A 20,704-nucleotide genomic window follows, 5' to 3' on the forward strand; every position below is an offset into this window, starting at 1 on the left:
TTCCTAGGGCAGTAGTTGAAATAAGCTCAATTAAATTTAAATAAATGAATGAATAGGTCCATTATATACAAATATCTGTGTTATATGCCTGCCTACTCCTACTTAAACACAGTTACATTAATACACATCTCAAAGTCATAATAATTTTTTAAATCCTGTTACTTCTTATAGTTAATATTTGTCTGGCTGAAATTAAAAATAAGAAGTAAAGGAGAAGTAGAACTATGACAGTCAACCAACTTATTTATCTCTTTATAAATCTGTTTTCCACCAGGCACAGTGTCTTAGGCCTGTAATCTCATCACTTTGGAATCCTCCCAACTGAAGCAGGAGGATTGCTTTGGGCCAGGAGTTCGAGACCAGCCTGAGCAACATAGTGAGATCCCATCTCTACAAAAGATAGAAACATAATGAGACCCCCATCTATATAAAAAGTTTTTAAAATTCATCAGCCATGGTGGCACACACCTGCAGTCGCAGCTACTCAGAAGGCTGAGGTGGGAGGATTGCTTGAGCCAGGGAGGTCAAGGCTGCAGTTAGTCGTGATCGTGCCACTCTACTCCAGCCTGGGTGACAGAGTAAGATCTTCTCTCAAAAGCAGTAATGAAATGAAATGAAATGAAATGAAATAAAATAAAATAAAATAAATCTGCTTTCTCTCGCGTAATATCGAGGACATGGGAGTTGTTGTTTTTCTGCCCAAAGGACCAAAAAGAGTGAACTTAAATTCCTACTGTGAAGTGAGGGCCTGGACTTCAGAAATCAGAACATCTTTCAATAATAATTATATTCATGAAAAGAAAAAAAATACATGATCCTTCCTAAGATTGCCTCAAGGGCAGAAAAAATAAAAGAAGTATAATAGGCTTTAAAAAGTTTTTTAAAATCTCTTCTAAGAAATCCTCTTTCTCTGATCAAATTTTCACATTTTGAAATTTTTCTTCTCTCTTCCCATCTCCCTCCTCTTGCTCTCTCACTTTCTTTCTCTGTCTTTTTCAATATTCTCCTTCCAATCATTCTATATAAAAGACATGGAGAAACACAATCCTAGGGAGTTCATCTTCCAGGAAACCAAGCTCCCATGACAGAAAGTCCATGAAACTGAAAGTTTCACTTTTTCTTTTTCTTTGATACTATTTTTCCTTCTAGATGTTTTTCTTCTAACTGTGAGTCTAATGTTTCTCAGTTTTATTCCAAGTGCTCCTAATCATACTGAAGTCTCTCTCCAGGGATCACCCTCACCCTAACATGAGACAGATTTTCACAAAAATAAGATGCCTAGGAGGTCGCTTGAGTTTGGTTTGGCTTTATTGTGGTTTTATTTTTTGGAAAAGAACCCCTTTGGTGTCTCCTGAGGCATGTTTAGAAAGGGGTGTGGACAGGCCAAGGAATGATATAAACACCCCTAGGAATAATAAGATATATATAGAAAAAAAAAACCTTTCCTGTATCCTCTTAGTATTAACCATACTATAAAAGGTCTTAGTGCTAGGGTCAAATTTTGGATACCAATTACTGTGTAATTATATGAAACTTTGTGAGTGGAGAGTTGTCAGACTTAACCAGTTACCCTTCATTAGGCGTCAGAGAGGGAAAATTTTGTTTTCCACCTAAGAAACTAAGCTGACATTACCATATACAGTCTATTAGTATACCTATGAAATGCAAAAGGTCTTAAAAGCTGGGGAAGACACCGAGAGTTTAAATAATGTGCATGTTACAAACTAGTTGCAGAGCTAGAATTAAATCCTTATGTTTAACGCTATATTTTGCACACTTTTCCGTGAGCCAGTCAGGAGTCACAGAGACATGGGGGCAAAACTGGTGGCAATGTACATAATATTTCAGAAAGCACTTTTTGATCCCTTTGTATTTTGAAATGTAAATGTCTTTGTTTCCTTAATCCTCACATGTAGTGCATAGGAAACCTCCTCATGGGAATTTGAGTTCATGGGTTGAGTCTGCTTTTCTGTGTTCATGTAAATGCAGGTTTCTTTTCTCTTATGAATCTATTTCAAATATTGCTATTTTCATACTCTCTAAATGAAAATGTGTGTTATCCTTCCTATTATTTGAAAAGAGTATACATCTAAAAACATATGAGCTATTTCTAGAATATCATTGAGGTTCCAATTCACAGTATTTAGAAACTTAATTATATTTTTCCTCTTCAGTAAAAGTTAGGTGACTCAATTTTATATCCCCATCAACAGATATTATTTACTGAAATATAATTCAAAAACAACATTACCATTAATGATAATTGCTCACATTTCTTGAGTTACTGAGAAAAATGTCTTATATGAATGTTCTCATCTAGCCTCACAAACACCCCCTATAAGGTAGATATTATTATCTTATTTTACAGATAGGGAACTGAGGCTAGCAGGTTTAGACAGCTTATTCAGGAACACACAGCTACTATTAGTAATAGTTACTAATGAACTATTAGTAACTCCCCAGGATTGTGTTTCTCCATGTCTTTATATAGAATGATTGGATGGAGAATATTGAAAAAGAGAGAGAGAGAAATAGTTATTAATAGTAACTATAAGTGTGTTCTAGATACACTTTATTTCACTGGAAACAACCTTTACAAAAATTGAATTACCAAGGAGTCACTTAAGTTGCCTAAGTCACTAAGTTGCACAGAGCTACCCAAGCTGACTGATTCCAGAGCTGGACATTTTCAATCATCTTCCTATCCTCCCAACACATCTCAGATCAATATTTATACATGGCAGTGCATCTGGAATCATAGAACGACAGCAGCTTGCAACTTTTCCCTTCTATATTATGAAATGTCCACTCTACCAGCAAGATGAATTTTGAAAGCATAAATTTAATCATACTTCCTCTCTTCCATAGGAAGAAAAGTTTCCCAAGGCTCATTCTGTTTTATCAGTTTCTTAGTGTGCTGTATCAGGCTCCTCCTAATAGGATCCCATTATACTTCTTAGCCTCATGGGTCCAGATCACGTCACTTCCTCTGGGAACTCGCAAAACTAAACTCAATCAGTAACTCATTCATTCCTATATTGCTTCTGCGGCCTCCAACATTGATTTAATAGCACTAAATGACATTTACTACAACTATTGATTTAGAGTATTCCTTCCACTTCTCTAAGCACCTGAAAAAGAGGCTCCTCTAGTACATCCCATAATGTCTTGTCATTAGTAGGTTTGATTTAAAGAGTTGTTGAATCAGTTAACAGTGATTTATGTCATGACTGTGACGAGGGATTTATACTGTAATTGAGGAAATAAAACTAAAACGCTGGGAAATTCAATAGTACTGTAATTAATGTGAACAAGGGAAAAGAGGAACTTGAATTTATTATTAAATGTTTTTTAAATTATTTAACCAAAGTAATTTTTCATATTCTTTTGATAGGATAAAATTTAGTCTCTGGCAGGAATCTCAGCCTGTCAGTTATTTCATCCTCTTTCCTCTTACTGTACTGTTAATGTGAAGTTCTCTCCCTGAACTTATTTTCAATCTACAATTGAGTTAGAATTTCCCACATCTTAAAAAATAATTCTTAAAATCTTTCACCTAACCCTGTAATACCTCAGCAATAACCCATTTTATCTTCAAAAAAAAGAGAGAAAGAAAAAGAGAAAATGACTTAAATTGTTTATTTTATTATGTAACCATCAGTTCCTTTTCAAACCACTGCTATCAAAACTAAATATTTTCCTCCTTATTGATAAATTATTAAATAATCATTTTAGTCTTCCTTTTGCTTAAAATATCTGCAGTATTTGTTATTTGTTGTTTTTAAAACTCACAGTCATTATGATTGACTTTTCCAATACTCTTGAATTTATTGTCTCTTCCATTACTCTAATTTTCCATTACTCTTGAATTTATTGCCTCTTGATGCCTTTGTTGCCTCTCTCCAAGACTCCTGCTTGTACCACTCTCTGCTATTCATCCCTAGTAGCTCCTTTTGGAATCTTTCATTCTTCTTGCTCCTCAGGTGTTGATATTCCCTCAGATTATCTCCTTGACACTCTATTCTTCTGTTCATTCATGTTTTCATTTTACATTCCCTCCCTCAGTGATCTCACTCACTCTCATACATTTTAATTACTATCCATTTATTTGACTTAATGACTTAGGTACCTCATTTACTTTATTTATTTATTTATTTACTATGCCAGTAATTCCCACATGTATATGTAGCCCAATCCACATCCTGCATATACAGGTGTCTTTGGACAGCTCCAAATTCATGTCCCTCCTTCTGCAGACCCCTTAAACTCAAACTCAATTCATCGTCTTTCCTGTCCCTTCTATAGTTTCTGTCTCAGTTAACAGCAGCACCATCCACATTACATCAGACAGAACCTAGTCAACCTACCACCGAGGTCCCTTTCCTTGTCTCCTCACATGTAGCCAGTCACCGATTATCTAAACTCCATCACCTCGACATCTTTCATATCTGATTCTTTTTCCTCATTTTTACTATACTGCCTCAGTTCAGGTTCTTTTACTCTTGTATTGGACTAGTGAAAAAATTTGGTATCGGTACATGCAGTTTCATATACCTTCAACCTATCCTTTCCATTGCAGCCAGGAAGGTTTTCCCAAAACGCAAAATTCTGTTTCTCCCTATCTAAATCCTGCATTGACTTCATTTTAACTATTGAATAGAATTAAAATAGATCAGCATGCCCTAAAATCCCTCCTTAACTTGCCAGATTTACCCCTTTGCCAAGTTTCCCTCCTCCAACTCTACACCTACGCCATACATATTGCTTATAGTTCTCTAAAAATACAAAGCTACTGAAAACCTTCATGACTTTCCCTTCATATGTCTCTCTGTCTGTAGTGTCCCCAGCCTCTCAAACACCCTCACTCCCGATTCCTTATTATGTGGAAGATCTTAAAATTAACTCAACTCCACCGTCGCTCCTTCTGTTAAGCCTTTCCTGAACTCCTCTACTTAATTAGGTAAAAATAACCAAGCTCTCAGCTGTACTGTACATGCTTCTGCCATAGCACCTTATTATACTTATTCCTTAGTTGAGAATTGTATTAGACTTTCAATTTCCTTATGAACAGGGACCATATCACATTGGACATTATATCCTCAGTACTAGGATAACATGACCCCAGACATAAGTTTGTGAAAAATGTATGAGGTTGTTGTTTTTCTTTTTCACTATCTTAATTGTTTGGCATTTTTACTATCTTAATTGTTTGACATTTTTAAACACAAACATAGTTGTTACATCAATTGTTATTGACAAAAGTCTAGAAATTAAATGAATGTGTGATTTATTTTTATTAATTCTAAAAAATAAAAGTTGCCAGCTCTTAATGGTGTCACATCATTACGTTGAATCTGAATCCTCCACATTGCCGAAAATTTCTGAGTGATTTCTGCTGTTATTTTTATCAGTGAAGGTATATCAGATATGTTTATCTAAGAAATAATTATACTTCTATGATGGCATTCCCCTCAATGTTTGTATTACCATAAAAAGATGAAAACAAGATCTCATATATGTTGCGTAAGATAACTATTTCCAGATGATTTCTTCCAAGACAATTCTTTGTAAACTCCACTTCTACTGTTTCAATATCCATTTCTTACAAAGAAGCTCCCAGATATTGCAGCTAGTGTTTTATCTTGCTCCACCTCCCTCTCCACCCTTCAACCTCAGCAGAACTTATTTGTACATGCTGTTCTTAATTATGCTGATCACTAATCCTTGAGAGAGTTCCTGGCTCCAGTCAAAGGTGGAAAATGAAGTTATATACAAGCTACTCAAAACCACAGCCCTAAAAATGGACTCTTCCTAAGTTTTTTTGGAGGAAAACACTTTGCATCCTATTATACATATCCTGTGGCTACAGAAGCTGACATCCCTACTTTTGTCACTTAGCTTCATTTCAAAGAGGTTGGAAATCCCCAATGTCCCTTAACAGCTTACTGGGTAGTTTAGTTAAAAAAAAAAAAAAGCCATATTAGTAGGTTTCAGGTGGAGAGTCATTTAATAAATAGAAATAAATAGAAAGTGAATGGAGGGTTTAGTAGGAGAAAGGAAAGAAAACTAAAAGTTATTTGATAAAGAAATAAGCAACAGGATAGTTTTTTTTTTAAAGGTATATCCAGATTTACAAAGGTGAAGAAAACAATGATATAATCAGAAGGGAAAGGACATATTAAAATACAGGCACTGAATGAATGTTAAAATGTGGGATTCCTTTCAACATTCCATTTCTTAAGAATTCCTAAAGTGTTCCTTTTAGCAATTTTGTGTCAGTCTATATCAGATCAGACAGACATTCAAATATTTTACATAATTTATCATTCTCAGTACTCACAACCACCTTGTAAAGGAAGTTTCATTACTTCTATTTAATATTAATTCAAGTTAATATGAATTAATATACTTAAAGTATTTAAAACACTGCCAGCACATAATGAGCCCTTTATACATGTTTGTGGCCTTTAATATTTTATAAATAAAGAATATGATGCTACCAGGATACTTAAATAACTCGTCCAAAGTTACACAGAAGGAAAGTGGCGTACCTGGTTTAGGACCTAGAACCTAGTCCTGTGTATATGACCATGTGAGTCCTTTTCACTAGAACTGAAGTCATATTTTAGCTTTAGATTGGCTGAGTGGCCCAGGAAATAAAATCCTTCTCTAAGTGTGGGAATTATGGAACTGAATAGAACTGAAAAAAAAAATCACTACTATGTCACAGGGTGAGTAATTGGAAATAAAATTACAAGATGCAAGCTAAATATATCCATTTCTAGGAGGGACAGCTCATCTCACACATTTCACAAGCACTCTGGTCTATTTGGACTCCAGGAGACAGCGTACCTGTGCACCGGGGCTCTGGACGCCGAGTTGTGGCAGAGGCTTGAGAATGCAGGCTCATGGTGGTGTCCCCATCATCATCCAGCATGTCCCTCGTGCTGCTGTACTTGGCCTGCATCTGGATTCCTACAGCGGTGAGAGTGAAATGTGGTCAGATTGCCCTGGGCCGCCGGGCTACTGTGAGCTAGTTCAGGAAGCAAGGCACTAAAAGGCATTCCTAATGTTCTTTCCCAGCAAGTAGCAGGGGAAGTCTCTGGCTGCAGTTCCTGACTGGACAGGCCCAGCCCCTGTCCTGTGAGCTTGTACTCTGAATGCCAAATCAGTCAGGCTGAGGGGAAATAGCATGTGTTTTCTGTTTAGGCAGTCTCTGTCTAAACAGTTATCAAAAAGTTGGCCTTTCTCAGGTCTCCTTTGTTTACCTGTTTGCATTTCTCATGTAACTTCAGTGTAAAGAAGTCAAGAACTTACAATAGCACGGTGTAGCACTGTGGTTCTTTCAGAGTCTGCAGAATAATAATAACTTGGAAGGACACACATCCCTGTTTCTTACCCATCCTTTAGGGAGTCACTTAGTTTAACCTCTCTGTGCCTTTGTGAAAAGAAAAGAGATTATAGGACCTAGCCCCTTCCTTTCTCCAAGAACAGAGTAGTGATCTTTCTTATAGTATCTGAACTTGATTTAACATTTTATAGCACATTTGGTACATTATGATCGTGAGGAATTATACATTTTACTGGAAGTAAAAACTTTTAAAACTATCACTAACCACCATGTGGTTTGGGGAAGCCACTAAGTTTGTGCCTAAATCTCCTAAACTGAGAAGAAAATGTTTTAGGTAATGTGAAAAAATTCTTCCTGAATCAGTACATTAGAATTATATTCCCTGTCTTAGTCTGTTTGTGCTGACCTACAACAGAATACGTGAGACCAGATAAATTATAAGCAACAGAAATGTATTTCTCAGCATTCCAGAAGCTGGCAAATTTAAGATCAAGGCACTGACAGGTTTGGATGTCAGGTGAGAGCTGCACTCTCTGTAGAGGAGGAAGGCTATTCTCACATGGCAGAAAGCAGAAGGTCAAGACAGCCAAATGCTACATGTAGCCTCTTTTATAAAGGCCTTAATACCATCCTCAAGAGAGAAGACTTCAGGGACTAATCATCTCTTAAAGGCCCCACCTCTCTCAATACTACCACATTGGCAACACCTGAATTCTGCAGGAAACACATTCAAACCATAGTAAGATAGGTATCAGTGACAACCTTGTGGCTTTGGGAGGACAATTAACAATTTGCGTCTACATTTCCTAAACTGAAAGACAAGAAGATTGTTTTAGATAATGTCTAAAAGTTCTTCCTGAACCTGTACAATAGACTTATATTACTCTACCAAAACTTTTCCAGATGTTAAGTGATAGATGGGCAAAATGAAGCACACTAAATATGAAGGAGTGTCAGAATGCTCCAGTTGGGGTAGCCAGACCATATAAAAGACCTTTGAGGAAGTGCACATTCTGGATTCACATGTGTTTCAAGCTGTGTGTTGTTCATCAAATTATTCTAAATTTTTTAAAAACTGGATTTTTTTTTTTTTAGATGGCAGATTGGAGGCAGTGTTAGCATGACTCTACCACTTGGAAAGACAAAACAGCGAGTAAAAAATGCTCACTGTGGGCCAGCCATGGTGGCTCACGCCTTTAATCCCAGCACTTTGGGAGGCCGAGGTGGGTGGATCACCTGAGGTCAGGAGTTCGAGACCAGCCTGACTGACATGGCAAAACCCCGTTTCTACTAAAAATATGAAAATCAGCAGGGCATGGTGGCGGGTGCCTATAATCCCAGCTACTGGGGAGGCTGAGGTAAGAGAATCACTTGAACCCAGGAGGCAGAGGTTGCAGTGAGCCAAGATCACACCACTGCAACAGAGCGAGACTCCATCTAAAAAAAAAAAAAAAAACCTTCTCACTGTGAACTTTTTCCCAAGAAGCAACGCAGGAACTGAACAGGAAAACTGAAAGAATCCAGACTCTTTGAAGGAAGCGGCAGGTTACACCTACACCATGAGCTAGGTGAAAAGCTATAAGCTCCCAGGGAGTGCGAGGTGAAGAGACTGGCTCCAGGATACATACCCCCACTGGGGAACCTGAAAGTCCATGCCGTGGGGGAAGGCCTTAACCCGTCCCAGCACTGGAACCAATTAAAAGAGCTGTGATGAATACAAAATTAAGAGCAGCAGCAGGAAGAAGCTTGTGTGCATTCCCAGTCTCCAGCATGAACCAAGGGAAGCTATTCCTTATTATACCTCACAGACAACCTCATGGAACTCAGCCAACTAGCTCAGTCAGGAGTTGCACATTGTAAAAACTCCCAACTGAAATTCACAATATAACCTCAAGTGAAGATGAACTCCCTTGGCCAGAACCAGAAAGGTTAGTGGGAAATGTGTTGCAGCCATGAGTGCAGGATCTGGGTGCCAGCTGTGTGGGTGGACAGAGAGGGGCATGGCCTGAACGCCAGCAGTTGCTATCACCACGGGAAAAGTTTATGGCCTCAGGTAGTTGTGAGCTCTGAGTGCAGACTGCCTGGAACTTAGCTCACTGCTGCTAGCAGAGTACTGCAGGAGCCAGATCTGCCTTGACAACTGTGTGAAATCTGGGTTAGGCTTACTGCTGCCTGCTACTCCCCACTCCCTGTGCAACCACATCTCCAAAAGGGGCCGCTGCTTGCCGTGACTCAGAGTGCAGACCTACCTAACACAGCCCTCATCTGGCTTTGCCCCTCCACCTGCCGTGGTAGCTTAATACAAAGGACTTAATACAAAGGATAGAAACCCTGGGGAGGTTTATAGCCCCATCCATCACCTGAGAAGCCAGACTACCTACCCTGGGCAACATAAGGCAAGCACAAATCCCACTACTACTACCACACCTGATACTCTTTTGCAAATGCCACCCAGTAGCTGGAAGCCCACCAACACAGTCCATTGCAGCATCTGTAGGTGGAATAACACTGCACTCAGGAAGGACAAAACTACTGTGTGACCTCAGCTATTACCACTTCCTGCACCACCCTGTCTAACCAGGAGGTCCTGAGTCTATCCACATGACCAGTTTATTACTACCTGAACTAGCATTCAAGAAAGACAACACACTAAAGTTATCTATAATCAAAGAATCTCACAGGTCTATGTCACGCCTCTGGCACCCCCATCAGACCTGGTGCTGATAACGGCTGCTGGAAAACTGGAGGACAGGTCATATCACTGGATCCTTAGCAGACATCCCCCAGCACCAGTCTGGAGTCACTGAGTGGCTAGACCCTGAGGAGCAGCAGCACTCATAGTAGTCTGTCTCTCAAGAACTTCTACTCCTAAGGAAAGGGAGAGCGTGCCACATCAAGGGAACACCCTGTGTGAATAAAGAATCCAGATGGCAGGTCTTAAGGATTAGATTGTTCCACTGGTGGGAAGTTCCTTTCAATAGAGGCAGAATTGAAGTGCTGGGCTCAGCAGGGAATGTCTACAGCTGTCCCAACAGTCAGACAGCCCTGGTGCTTATCAAGGATCTTGGAGAAGGGGACTTCTTAACAACCTCATCCACCACTGCAGACACAGCTGGGTCTTCTCCCACAAAAGCTCAGCATCGGTGCACCCATAGACAGACTTTGTAGAACACTTCAGGGTGACTGCATCCCCACAGGGGAAGCACCCTCCAGTTTCAGACTTACATAAGAGGCAGAGTCACAATTCCCTACTTGGAACATTAACATTCCAACAGATGAAAAGAGAGGCCTGTCTGATCTGAATAGCCAGAATATTGGGACAGATGTGAGTCTGGGAGATGGATAGCTTCCCAGCTGACCTGACAGGGGAGCTAAGGTGGCTACCACCCTTCCCCCGATAAGACTTCAGTGTGTCTCTCTGACAGCTCCCCCCCTTTGTCAAGGCTGAGACCTCTGCCCACCATTGGGTATTGCATTTACCCACCTTCTCTAGCCGCAACTGGTTCCTACCTAGGAACACCTCCACTACCGGCCTGAAGCCTGAACCATCAACCCAGTGAATAAAATACTGGGGAAAAGTAAATAAACTTAAAAGTGCATACCACATTGGAATGAGATAAGCTTCCAGAGACAGTAAGTTTGCTCACACACTCAGCACATTACTACTATGTCTAGCATCTGAGAAAGCCATCATACAAAGTTTCTCTATAACCAAGGAAATCATACAGAGTTTTCACCCCTAAAAGCACCAAGAATCAAATTAGGCTATAACAAACTATAAACATTAAAGTCAAATCCTTAAGAAAGAAAATAAGAAATAAAATCACACAGTCAAATCAAAAATAAATTTAAGAATAATTAGAAGAAATAGTCTACCCAAATAAGGAAGAACCAGAAAAGTAATTCTGTTAATATGATAAAATGGGGTTGTATAACACCTCCCAAAAGATCACATTAGCTCTCAAGCAATGAAGCCAAACTAAGATAAAATCTTAGAAACACCAAATGAAGAATTCAGAATGTTGTATGAGAGCTACTCAAGGAGATACCAGAGAAAGGTGAAAACCAACATAAAGAAACTTTTTAAAAAATTCAGATTATAAATGAAAAATTTTCTAGAGAGCTAAATATAAAAAAGGAACTTCTGGAAATGAAAGACACATTTAGTGAATTACAAAATGCAGTGGAAAGTATTAACAATAGACTAGAACAAGTAGAAGACAGAATTTCAGAATTCAAAGATGAGGCTTTCAAATTAAGCCAATCAGACAAAAATGAAGAAAAAAGAATCAAATGAATGAAGCCTCCAAGAAATATGATAGCATGTAAAACAGCCGAACCTAAGAATAATTGGTGTTCCTGAGGGAAGAAGAGAAAACAAAAAGTTTGGAAAACTTATTTGAAGGAATAATTGAGGAAAACTTCCCTGGCTTTGCTGGAGATTTAGATATCCAAATCCAGGAAGCTCAAAGAACTCCTGAGAAACTCATTGCAAAAAGATCACCACCAAGGCATAGTCGTCAGGCCATCTAAAGTCAACATGTAGAAAAGAAATATAAGAGCAGTCAGACAAAAAGCATCAGGTCACCTATAAAGGAAAACCTATCAGACTAATGCAGACTTCTCAACAGAAACCTTATAAGCCCAAAGGAATTGGGACCCTATCTTTAGCTGCCTTAAACAGAGTAACTGTCAGCCAAGAATGTTGTATCCAGCAAAACTCAATGAAAGAGAGATATAATGAAATGAGAGATAAAGTCATTTTCAGACAAACAAATGCTGAGGGAATTTGTAGTGCTATCAAACCAGCACTACAAGAAATGTGAAAAGGGCTGGGTGTTTTGGCTGATGCCTGTAATCCCAGCACTTTGGGAGGCCAAGGTAGGAGGATCACAAGGTCAGGAGTTTGAGACCAGCCTGGCCAATATGGTGAAACCTCATCTCTACTAAAAATACAAAAATTAGGCTAGGCCTGGTGGCTCATGCCTATAATCCCAGCACTTTGGGAGGCCAGGGCAGGAGGATTTCCTGAGGTCAAGAGTTTGAGACCAACCTGGTCAACATGGTGAAACCCCATCTCTACTAAAAATACAAAATTAGCTGGGTGTGGTGGTGGGTGCCTGTAATCCCAGCTACTTGGGAGGCTGAGGCAGGAGGATCACTTGAACCCAGGAGGTGGAGGTTGTGGTGAGCCAAGACCACGCCATTGCACTCCAGCCTGGGCAACAAGAGGGAAAACTCCATCTCAAAAAAAAAGAAAATAAAAAATTAGCCAGATGTGGTGGTGGGCACCCGTAGTCCCAGCTACTTGGGAGGCTGAGACAGGAGAATTGCTTGAACCAGGGAGCTGGAGGTTGCAGTGAGTCAAGATCGCACCACTGCACTCCAGCCTGGGCAAAAAAGTGAGACTCCGTCTCAAAAAAAAAAAAAAGAAATGTGAAAAGGAGTTCTAAATCTTGAAACAAAGCTCAATATGCACCAAAATAGAACCTCCTGAAAGCATAAAACTCACAAAGCCTATCAAACAACAACACAATGAAAAACACAAAGTATCTAGGTAACAATTAATATGAGTACAACAGTACTTCACATCTCAATATTAACATTGAACATAAATGGCCTAAATGCTCCACTTAAAAGAAACTGATTGGCAGAATCAGTTTTAAAAATTACAAACCAAATTTCTTCTATCTTCAAGAGACTCATCTAACATGTAAGGACTCATATAAATTCAAGGTAAAGGGGTAGAAAATTATATTTCATGCAAATGAAAACCAAGTGTGAGCAGGAGTAGCTCAAAATAAAGGGATGAAGGAAGATATACCAAGGAAATGGAAAGTAAAAAAAGAGCAGGGGTTGCAATCCTAGTCTCTGATAAAACAGACTTTAAACCAACAAAGATCAAAAGAGACAAAGAAGGCCATTACATAATGCTAAAGGGATCAATTCAACAAGTAGAGCTAACTATCCTAAATATATATGCACCCAATACCAGAGCACCCAGATTCATAAAGCAAGTCCTTAGAGATGTACAAAGAGACTTAGATTCCCACACAATAATAATGGGAGACTTTAACACACACCCCACTGTCAATATTAGACAGATCAATGAGACAGAAGGTTAACAAGAATATCCAGTACTTGAACTCAGCTCTGCACCAAGCAGACCTAATAGACATCTACTGAACTCTCCATCCCAAATCAACAGAATATACATTCTTCTCAGCACCACATTGCACTTATTCCAAAATTGACCACATAGTTGGAAGTAAAGCACTCCTCAGCAAATGTAAAAGAACAGAAATCACAATAAACCATCTGTCAGACCACAATGCAATCAAATTAGAACTCAGGATTAAGAAACTCACTCAAAACCTCACAACTACATGGAAACTGAACAACCTGCTCCTGAATGACTACTGGGTACATAACGAAATGAAGGCAGAAATAAAGATATTCTTTGAAACCAATGAGAACAAAGACACAATGTACCAGAATCTCTGGGACACAAAGCAGTGTGTAGAGGGAAATTTATAGCACTAAATGCCCACAAGAGAAAGCAGGAAAGACCTAAAATCGACACCCTAACATCACAATTAAAAGAACTAGAGAAGCAAGAGCAAACACATTCAAAAGCTAGCGGAAGGCAAGAAATAACTAAGATCAGAGCAGAGCTGAAGGAGATAGAGACACAAAAAACCCTTCAAAAAATCAATGAATCCAGGAGCTGTTTTTTGAAAAGATCAACAAAATCGATAGACGGCTAGCAAGACTAATGAAAAAGAAAAGAGAGAAGAATCAAATAGATGCAATAAAAAAATGATAAAGGGGATATCATCATTGATCCCACGGAAATACAAACTACCATCAGAGAATACTATAAACACCTCTATGCAAATAAACTAGAAAATCTAGAAGAAATTGATAAATTCCTGGACACATACACCCTCCCAAGACTAAACCAGGAAGAAATTGAATCTCTGAATAGACCAATAACAGGCTCTGAAATTGAGGCAATAATTAATAGCTCATCAACCAAAAAAGTCCAGGACCAGATGGATTCACAGCCAAATTCTACAAGAGGTACAAAGAGAAGCTGGTACCATTCCTTCTGAAACTATTCCAATCAATAGAAAAAGAGGGAATCCTCCCTAACTCATTTTAGGAGGCCAGCAACATCCTGATGCCAAAGCCTGGCAGAGACTCAACAAAAAAAGAGAATTTTAGACCAATATCCTTGATGAACATTGATGCAAAAATCCTCAATAAAATACTGTCAAACCGAATCCAGCAGCACATCAAAAAGCTTATCCACCACGATTAAGTTGGCTTCATCCCTGGGATGCAAGGCTGGTTCAAAATACACAGATCAATAAATGTAATCCATCACATAAACAGAACCATCGACAAAAGCCACATGATGATCTCAATAGATGCAGAAAAGGCCTTCAACAAAATTCAACAACCCTTCATGCTAAAAATACTCAATAAACTAGGTATTGATGGGACATGTCTCAAAATAATAAGAGCTTTTTATGACAAACCCACAGCCAATATCATACTGAATGGGCAAAAACTGGAAGCATTCCCTTTGAAAATTGGCACAAGACAAGAATGCCTTCTCTCACCACTCCTATTCAACATAGTGTTGGAAGTTCTGGCCAGGGCAATCAGGCAGGAGAAAGAAATAAAGGGTATTCAATTAGGAAAAGAGGAAGTCAAATTGTCCCTGTTTGCAGATGACATGATTGTATATCTAGAAAACCCCATTGTCTCAGCCCAAAATCTCCTTAAGCTGATAAGCAACTTCAGCGTAGTCTCAGGATACAAAATCAATGTGCAAAAATCACAAGCATTCCTATACACCAATAACAGACAAACAGAAGCCAAATCATGAGTGAACTCCCATTCACAATTGCTACAAAGAGAATAAAATACCCAGGAATCCAACTTACAAGGGATGTGAAGGACCTCTTCAAGGAGAACTACAAACCACTGCTCAACGAAATAAAAGAGGACACAAACAAATGGAAGAACATGCCATGCTCATGGATAGGAAGAATCAATATCATGAAAATGGCCATACTGCCCAAGGTAATTTATAGATTCAATGCCATCCCCATTAAGCTACCAATGACTTTCTCCACAGAATTGGAAAAAAACTATTTTAAAGTTCATATGGACCCAAAAGAGAGCCTGCGTTGCCTAGTCAATCCTAAGCCCAAAGAACAAAGATGGAGGCATCATGCTACCTGACTTCAAACTATACTACAAGGCTACAGTAACCAAAACAGCATGGAACTGGTACTAAAACAGAGATATAGACCAATGGAACAGAACAGAGCCCTCAGAAATAACACCACACATCTACAACCATCTGATCTTTGACAAACCTGACAAAAACAAGAAATGGGGAAAGGATTCCCTATTTAATAAATGGTGTGGAAAACTGGCTAGTCATATATAGAAAGCTGAAACTGGATCCCTTCCTTATATCTTATACAAAAATTAATTCAAGATGGATTAAAGACTTAAATGTTAGACCTAAAACCATAAAAATCCTAGAAGAAAACCTAGGCAATACCATTCAGTACATAGGCATGGGCAAGGACTTCATGACTAAAACACCAAAAGCAGTGGCAAGAAAAGCCAAAATTGACAAATGGGATCAAATTAAACTAAAGAGCTTCTGCACAGCAAAAGAAACTACCATCAGAGTGAGCAGGCAACCTACAGAATGGGAGAAAATGTTTGCAATCTACCCATCTGACAAAGGGCTAATATTCAGAGTCTACAAAGAACTTAAATTGACAAGAAAAAAACAAACAACCCCATCAAAAAGTGGGCAAAGGATATGAACAGACACTTCTCAAAAGAAGACATTTATGCAGCCAACAGACACATGAAAAAATGTTCATCATCACTGGTCGTCAGTGAAATGCAAATCAAAACCACAATGAGATACCATCTCACACCAGTTAGAATGGTGATCATTAAAAAGTCAGGAAACAACAAATGCTGGAGAGAATGTGAAGAAATAGAAACGCTTTTACACTGTTGGTGGGAGTGTAAACTCGTTCAACCATTGTGGAAGACAGTGTGGCAATTTCTCAAGGATCTAGAGCCAGAAATACCATTTGACCCAGTGTTCTCATTACAATACCCAAAGGATCATTAATCATGCTACTATAAAGATACATGCACACGTATGTTTATTGCTATTCACAATAGCAAAGACTTGGAACCAACCCAAATGTCCATCAGTGATAAACTGGATTAAGAAAATGTGGCACATATACACCATGGAATACTAGGCAGCCATAAAAAAGGATGAGTTCATGTCCTTTGCAGGGACCTGGATGAAGCTGGAAGCCATCATTCTGAGCAAACTATCACAAGGACAGAAAACTATCACAGACAGAAAACCAAACACCACATGTTCTCACTCGTAGGTGGAAATTGAACAATGAGAACACTTGGACAAAGAGTGGGGAACATCACACACCGGGGCCTGTCATGGGGTGGGGGGCAGCGGAAGGGATAGCATTGGGAGAAATACCTCATGTAAATGATGGGTTGAAATACCTAATGTAAATGATGGGTTGATGGGTGCAGCAGGCCAGCGTGGCACATGTATACCTATGTAACGAGCCTGCATGTTGTGCACATGTTCCCTAGAACTTAAAGTATAATAATAAAAGTATAATAAAAAAATAAAATAATAAAAAATAAAAAAAGAGAATAATACAATCTACGAAAAGAGTGTTAACTGTTTTTTCTAGTTTTGTGTCTTTTGCAAATTTGACATTGTTGATATAGAAATATAGCTTCCCAAGCATAAGGCAACAGTCACACATTTGTATCTGTCAAATTCTGGATTTCTAGGTTTTTGTTTGGTTTCGGTTTGATTGCTTTTTGAAGCAGTCAATATGTTATACAGTAACAAATAAAATATAAATAGTTTATCCTCCAGGGAAAAAAAGAAATGAGACTGGAAACGTTACAATAGATACCACAGAAATACATAAAATCATTTGAGACTACTATGAACACCTTTAATTACACAAACTAGAAAACCTAGAAGAAATGGATAAATTCCTAGAAAATACAACCCTCCTAGATTAAATCAAGAAGAAATAGAAACCCTAAACAGACCAATAATAAGCAGCAAAACTGAATCTGTAATTTAAAAAAAAAAAAGCCAACAAAAAAAAGCCTAGGACCAGATGAATTTACAGCTGAATTCTATCATTCATTCAAAGAATTGATGCTAATCCTACTGAAACTATTCAGAAACTGAAAAACAGGGAATCCTCCCTAAATGATTCCATGAAGCCAATATCACCCTGATACCCAAACCAGGAAATAATATAATTTTAAAAAGACCAGTACTACAGACCAATATCCCTGATGAACATAGATGTAAAAATCCTTAACAAAATACTAGCTAACTGAATCCAACAGCCAATCAAAAAGATAGTACAATGCTGGGCGCAGTGGCTCATGCCTGTAATCCCAGCACTTTACGAGGCTGAGACAGGCGGATCACTTGAGGTCAGGAGTTCAAGACCAGCCTAGCCAACATGGCAAAACCCCATCTCTACTAAAAATACAGTAATTACCCAGGTGTGGTGGCACGTGCCTGTAGTCCCAGCTACTCGGGAGGCTGAGGCAGGAGAATCACTCAAACCCGGGAGGTGGAGGTTGTAGTGAGCTGAGATCATGTCACTGCCCTCCAGCCTGGATGACAGAATGAGACTCTGTCTCAAAAAGAAAAAAAAAAAAGAAATATATGAAAAGATAATACATTATGATCAAGTGTGTTTCATCCCAGGGATGCAGGGATGGTTTAACATAAGCAAGCCAGTAAATGTGATACATCACATAATTAGAATTAAAAACAAAAACCATACAATCATCTCAATAGATGCAGAAAAAGCATTGAATAAAATCCTGCATTCCTTTATGATAAAAACCCTCAACAAACTAAGCATAGAAAAGACTTACCTCAAAATAATAAAAGCCACATAGGACAAAGCCACAGCCAACATCATACCAAAGGGGAAAAGTTGAAAGCATTCCTCCTGAGAACTACAACAAGACAAGGATACCCACTTTCATTATTTCTATTCAGCATGGTACTAGAAGTCCTAGCCAGAGCAATCAGGCTAGAGAAAGAAAAAAAAGGCTTCCAAATTGGTAAAGAGGACGTCAAACTATCACTCTTTGCCAACAATATGACTGTATACCTAGAAAACTCTGAAGACCCCTCTGAAAGACTCCTAGACTTGATAAACAAATTCAGTAAACTCTTAGGTTACAAAATCAATGTACACAATTCAGTAGCACTGCTATACACCAATAACAACCAAGCTGAGAGTCAAATCAATAATTCAACTCTTTCACAACAGCTGCAGAAATAAATACCTGGGAATATACTTAACCAAGGAGGTGAAAGAGCTCCAGAAGAACTACAAAACACTGCTGAAAGAAATCATAGATGACACAAATTGAAACACATCCAATGCTCATGGATTGGAATAAACAATATTGTGAAAATGACCATACTGCCCAAAGTGATCCACAGATTCATTGCAATTTCCATCAAAATACCATCATCATTTTTTCACAGAACTAGAAAAAACAATCCTGAAATTCATATGGAACCAAAAAAGAGCTTGGATAGCCAACGCAATCCTAAGCACAAAGAACAAATCTGGAGGCATCACATAATTAGACTTCAAATTTTACTATAAGTCTATAGTTACCAAAACAGCATGGTACTGCTATAAAAGTAGACACATGAACCAATGGAATAGAAAAAGAGAACTCAGAAATAAAGCCGAATGTCCAGGCAAGGTGGCTCACACTTGTAATCCCAACACTTTGGGAGGCCGAAGCAGGCAGATTGCTTGAAGCCAGGAGTTCGAGACCAGCAGGGCCAAGATGGCGAAACCCCTTCTCTACTAAAAATACAAAAATTAGCTGGATGTGGTGGTGCACACCTGTAATCCCAGCTACTCAGGAGGCTGAGGCAGGAGAATCGCTTGAACCTGGGAGGCGGAGGCAGCAGTGAGCTGAGATTGTGTCACTGCACTCCAGCCTGGACAACAGAACAAGATCCCATCTCCAAAAACAAAACAAAAACAAAAACAGAAAACAAAAAGGAGGCAGCGGCACCACGCCGGCGGGAGCTGGTTTGTGGGTCGGTGGGTTCCCTGCTGCAGCGGCTGAGGAGGAGGGGTTGCAGTTGAAGCGGCTCCGTCAGCTGGTGGAGGCCAGACCTCAGCAGCGCGAATTGGAGCACGGCCCAGCCCAAAGCGCTTTCCCCGGTGGGTGGGGACAAGTGGGCTAGTAGCTGCCGCGACTCGGCCTATCAAGTCCTTGGATACTACGGGCGCCACCGAGAACCGAGGCCGCCCCGAAGGCGAGTCGTCGGAGCGACCGCAGCGCCTTCGAGCGGGAATCAAAATCAAAAATCGCCGAGGACGAACAGATCAACGCCAGCAAGAACGAGGAAGACGCAGGAAAAATGCTTGTTGGTGGCCTGAGCTGGGATACCAGCAAAAAGGATTTAAAGGACCGTTTTACTAAATTTGGAGAAGTCATTGACTGTACAATAAAAATGGATCCCAACACTGGATGGGCAAGAGGGTTTGGGTTTATCCTGTTCAAAGATGCAACCAATGTGGAGAAGGTCCTAGACCAGAAGGAGTACAGGCTGGATGTCCGTGTCATTGACCCTAAAAAGGCCATGGCTATGAAGAAGGACCGGGTGAAGAAAATCTTCGTCGAGGGTCTGAATCCTGAAGCCACTGAGGAAAAGATCAGGGAGTACTTTGGCGAGTTTGGGGAGATCGAGGCCATTGAAATTCCAGTGGATCCAAAGTTGAACAAAAGACAAGGTTTTGTGTTTATCTCCTTTAAAAAAGAAGAACCTATGAAGAAAGTTCTGGAGAAAAAGTTCCATACTATCAGTGGAAGTAAGCGTGAGATCAAGGTGGCCCAGCCCAAAGTTTATTGGCAGCAACGGTATGGTTCTGGGGACCGTGGAAACCACAACCGAGGGAACCGAGGCAGCGGAGGTGGTGGTGGAGGTGGAGGTCAGGGCACAAACTACAGCAAGAGCCAGCGACATGGTGGCCATCAGAATACCTACAAGCCATACTGAAGCAGCAGCAGGAGAGATCAACCGACCGCACACATGTTGTGTTTGGATATGGAGTGAACACAATTATGTACCAAATTTAACCTGACAAACTTTCTATGGCTTGCCCCATGTGCATCTTATTTAAAAGTTCCCCCATGGAAATCACTCTCTTGTTTACTATTTCCAGAGATCTAGTTATTTAG

At 39.5% G+C, this 20,704-nt stretch overlaps 1 protein-coding gene and 1 pseudogene across 6 annotated transcripts in view; one reads left to right on the forward strand and one right to left on the reverse strand.

Annotated features, from left to right (window-relative positions):
• The window catches only part of CLEC1A (C-type lectin domain family 1 member A), a 54,703-nt gene that overhangs the window by 23,342 nt on the left and 10,657 nt on the right, over positions 1-20,704 (reverse strand). For 2 of the 6 annotated variants that reach the window (XM_054443836.2, XM_063672405.1), the window contains exon 1: positions 6,853-7,047. In XM_054443836.2, coding sequence (XP_054299811.1) covers positions 6,853-6,967 — 115 coding nt within the window. In that variant the 5' untranslated portion in view covers positions 6,968-7,047. Of the gene's footprint in view, positions 1-468; positions 586-6,852; positions 7,054-20,704 lie in introns of those variants that run through there. The other 4 variants (XM_063672409.1, XM_063672408.1, XM_063672406.1 and 1 more) reach the window with 4 other exon arrangements.
• Positions 9,252-20,522, forward strand: LOC129009833 (heterogeneous nuclear ribonucleoprotein A/B-like; annotated as a pseudogene).

Source organism: Pongo pygmaeus, chromosome 10 (genome assembly GCF_028885625.2).
Source record: "Pongo pygmaeus isolate AG05252 chromosome 10, NHGRI_mPonPyg2-v2.0_pri, whole genome shotgun sequence".
Lineage (NCBI taxonomy): Eukaryota > Metazoa > Chordata > Mammalia > Primates > Hominidae > Pongo > Pongo pygmaeus.